We start from the raw sequence: 2,500 nt of genomic DNA, 5'->3' as shown, positions 1-2,500 counted from the left end.
AACGACGATAAATTATATATACATATATATATATATATATGCAATAGTGATTGATAACAGTCTTCGTAATAACATCGAGACGAGATCGCGTTTGGCGCGTGAAAGAGAGAGATAAAGAGAGAGAGCGAGAGAGAGAGAGAGAGAGAGAGAGAGAGCGTGAGAGAGAGAGAGAGAGAGAGAGAGAAGAAAAAGAGATCGCACGATGGCGATTTGAAATATTTTTGAATTGTGTTATTAAGGTAGAAAGGAAAGAAACAAAAAGGAAAAGGAAAGTATAGGAAAGTACAGTGACAACAATGACAATAACAACGATGAAAAATAAAGGAAATAATAGGAGAACTCCAAATTCATAAAAGTGGAATTCGTAAAGGTGACTCGCTGTGTAAAGTAAAAAAAAAAAGAAAAAAAAGGACCATAACGGGACGGATTAGTGGTGTTAAATAGATTGTTTTTTTTTTTTTTCTTTTGCTTATTTTTTTGTTTTGTTTTTGTGTTCCAACGTCGCACATCCGAAGACAAAAATTCTTTTCGTAATAACGAAGGACCAATCAACGAGAGGAATAGAAAAGGAATAGAAAAGGAAAGAAAAAGAAAAAGAAAAAAAAGAGAAGAAACATAAACACGTGCACGCTCTTTATATCGTGTTATTCGATAATAATCGTAAAAATAATGACATTGATATAGAGAGATAGAGAGATAGAAAATTGTGTAAACACGTGAGAAATATTTAATATGTCATCGATTTGAAACATTTTTCAAGAGAAAAAAGAAGAAGAGGAAGTAGGTAGTAATAGTAGAAGAAGTAGAAGAAGAAGAAGAAGAAGAGAGAAAAAGAGACAGACATACAAATAGGACAGACAGAGTGAAAGAGAGAAAGATAAAGAAAGAGAAAGAGAGGAAGAGAGAGAGAGAGAGAGAAAGAGAGAGAAAGAGAAAGAGAGAGAGAGAGAGAGAGAGTATAAGCCGTTATATAAAGTCAAGTATATATATATATATATATACACACATTTCTCTCTCTTTCTACACACACACACAAACACATATATACATATATATATATATATATATATTGGTGTAATCGGTGGTGTGTCTTGATTAAAAAGGGCCCCACGAGAGAAAGGTACGTCAGAGGAGGGGGGATATACTGCAAGGAAGTAGAAGAAGAAGAAGAAGAAGAAGTAGTAGAAGAAGAAGTAGGTAGTAGTAGAAGAAGAAGAAGAAGGCAACGGCGGCAGCATCAGCATCAGCGGCGGCGGTGGAGGCAGTGTCGGCGGTGGCGGCAGCAGTAACAGCAGTGACGGCGGCGGCGGCGACGGCGGCGGCAACGGCGGCGGCAACGGCGGCGGCGGCGGCGGCGGCGGCGGCGGCGTTAACGACCGGTAGCCGAGGTAACTCATCGAGAAAACCGTTTAAAGAGGGACTTACGTCGGCCTCCGGCGGCAGATCGAACGAGGAAGAGTAAGAGAGAGTAAGAGAGAGACAGAGAGAGAAAGAGAGAAAGAGAGAGAGAAAGTTTAAGAAAGAAAGAAAGAAAGAGAGAAAGAAAAAGTTCAGGATCTGTGATGCCACCTCGTAAACCGATCCCGTGGTTCCCGATATTCGCGAACAAACCGTTCTGACGTGTGATAGAAAGAAGAAAAAGAAGAGAAAAAGAAGAAGAAGGAGAAGGTGGAGGTGGTGGAGCTGGTGAATTGATCAGAGACACCCTCCTTCAAACACGGGACACCTCTTATCATCCTTTCAACCACCCTCAGTGTCGGTATCTTTTCTTGTATAAAAGACACGTTAATCGTGTAACACACAACAATCATCTCGTATATAACGAAGAAAAAGAGAGGAAGAAGAATAAAGAGAGAAAGAAATATAATTAGTGTGTGCCGCCGTCGCGCGTGTGTATCCGTTTATATTTATCCCCCCCCCCCCTGTTGTTCTCTTTTTAATCGTTTACGTGTGCGTGTATGTGTCTCTCTCTCTATATATATATATATATATACATATATATATATATATATATATATATATATGTGGCGCGTTTATGTGCGTTTATTTCTCTCGGTGTGTGTACGTGCGCGTGTACGTGTTTGCCCTCCTCTCTACGTTACTCTACGTACGCGTAGTAAATAGTAGTAGTAATAGTAGTAGTAGTAGTAGAAGACGCTTAATGATGCGAGAGTATCGAAGACATAGCAATACGCGGCCAGTTGTCAGGCTGCAAAATCCAACAAATCTTTTCGTCATCATCATTATCATCATCATCATCATCACCATCATTATTATTATCGTCATCATCGTCCTCGTCGTCGTCATCATCATCATCATGGAAAATAAATTTTTCACGGTGGAAACGATGGAATCGTTGAAAACTACATAGAAAAAGGGAAAGAAAAAGAGAAAGGAAGGAAGAAGAAGAAAAAAGGAAAGGCAAAGTTTATCCTTCTCGTATCTCGGAATTAAGAACGATAATAGAAATAAATAGAAATAATCGTGATAGAGACGATAT

General features: G+C 39.2%; 1 protein-coding gene across 1 annotated transcript in view; it reads left to right on the top strand.

The window, feature by feature from the left end:
* Window positions 1–1,216: 1,216 nt before the first annotated feature.
* Window positions 1,217–2,500, top strand: part of LOC124431029 (general transcriptional corepressor trfA-like) — a gene marked incomplete at its 5' end in the record, with an annotated part of 105,939 nt that continues 104,655 nt past the window's right edge. Inside the window, one exon of the mRNA XM_046978389.1 lies at window positions 1,217–1,388. Within this exon, the coding sequence (XP_046834345.1) occupies window positions 1,217–1,388 (172 nt within the window). The remainder of the gene's footprint in view (window positions 1,389–2,500) is intronic.

Source organism: Vespa crabro, chromosome 20 (assembly GCF_910589235.1).
Source record: "Vespa crabro chromosome 20, iyVesCrab1.2, whole genome shotgun sequence".
Taxonomy (NCBI): domain Eukaryota; kingdom Metazoa; phylum Arthropoda; class Insecta; order Hymenoptera; family Vespidae; genus Vespa; species Vespa crabro.
Note: the sequence above shows the minus strand (reverse complement) of the source record. Positions and strands in the feature narration are given on the sequence as shown.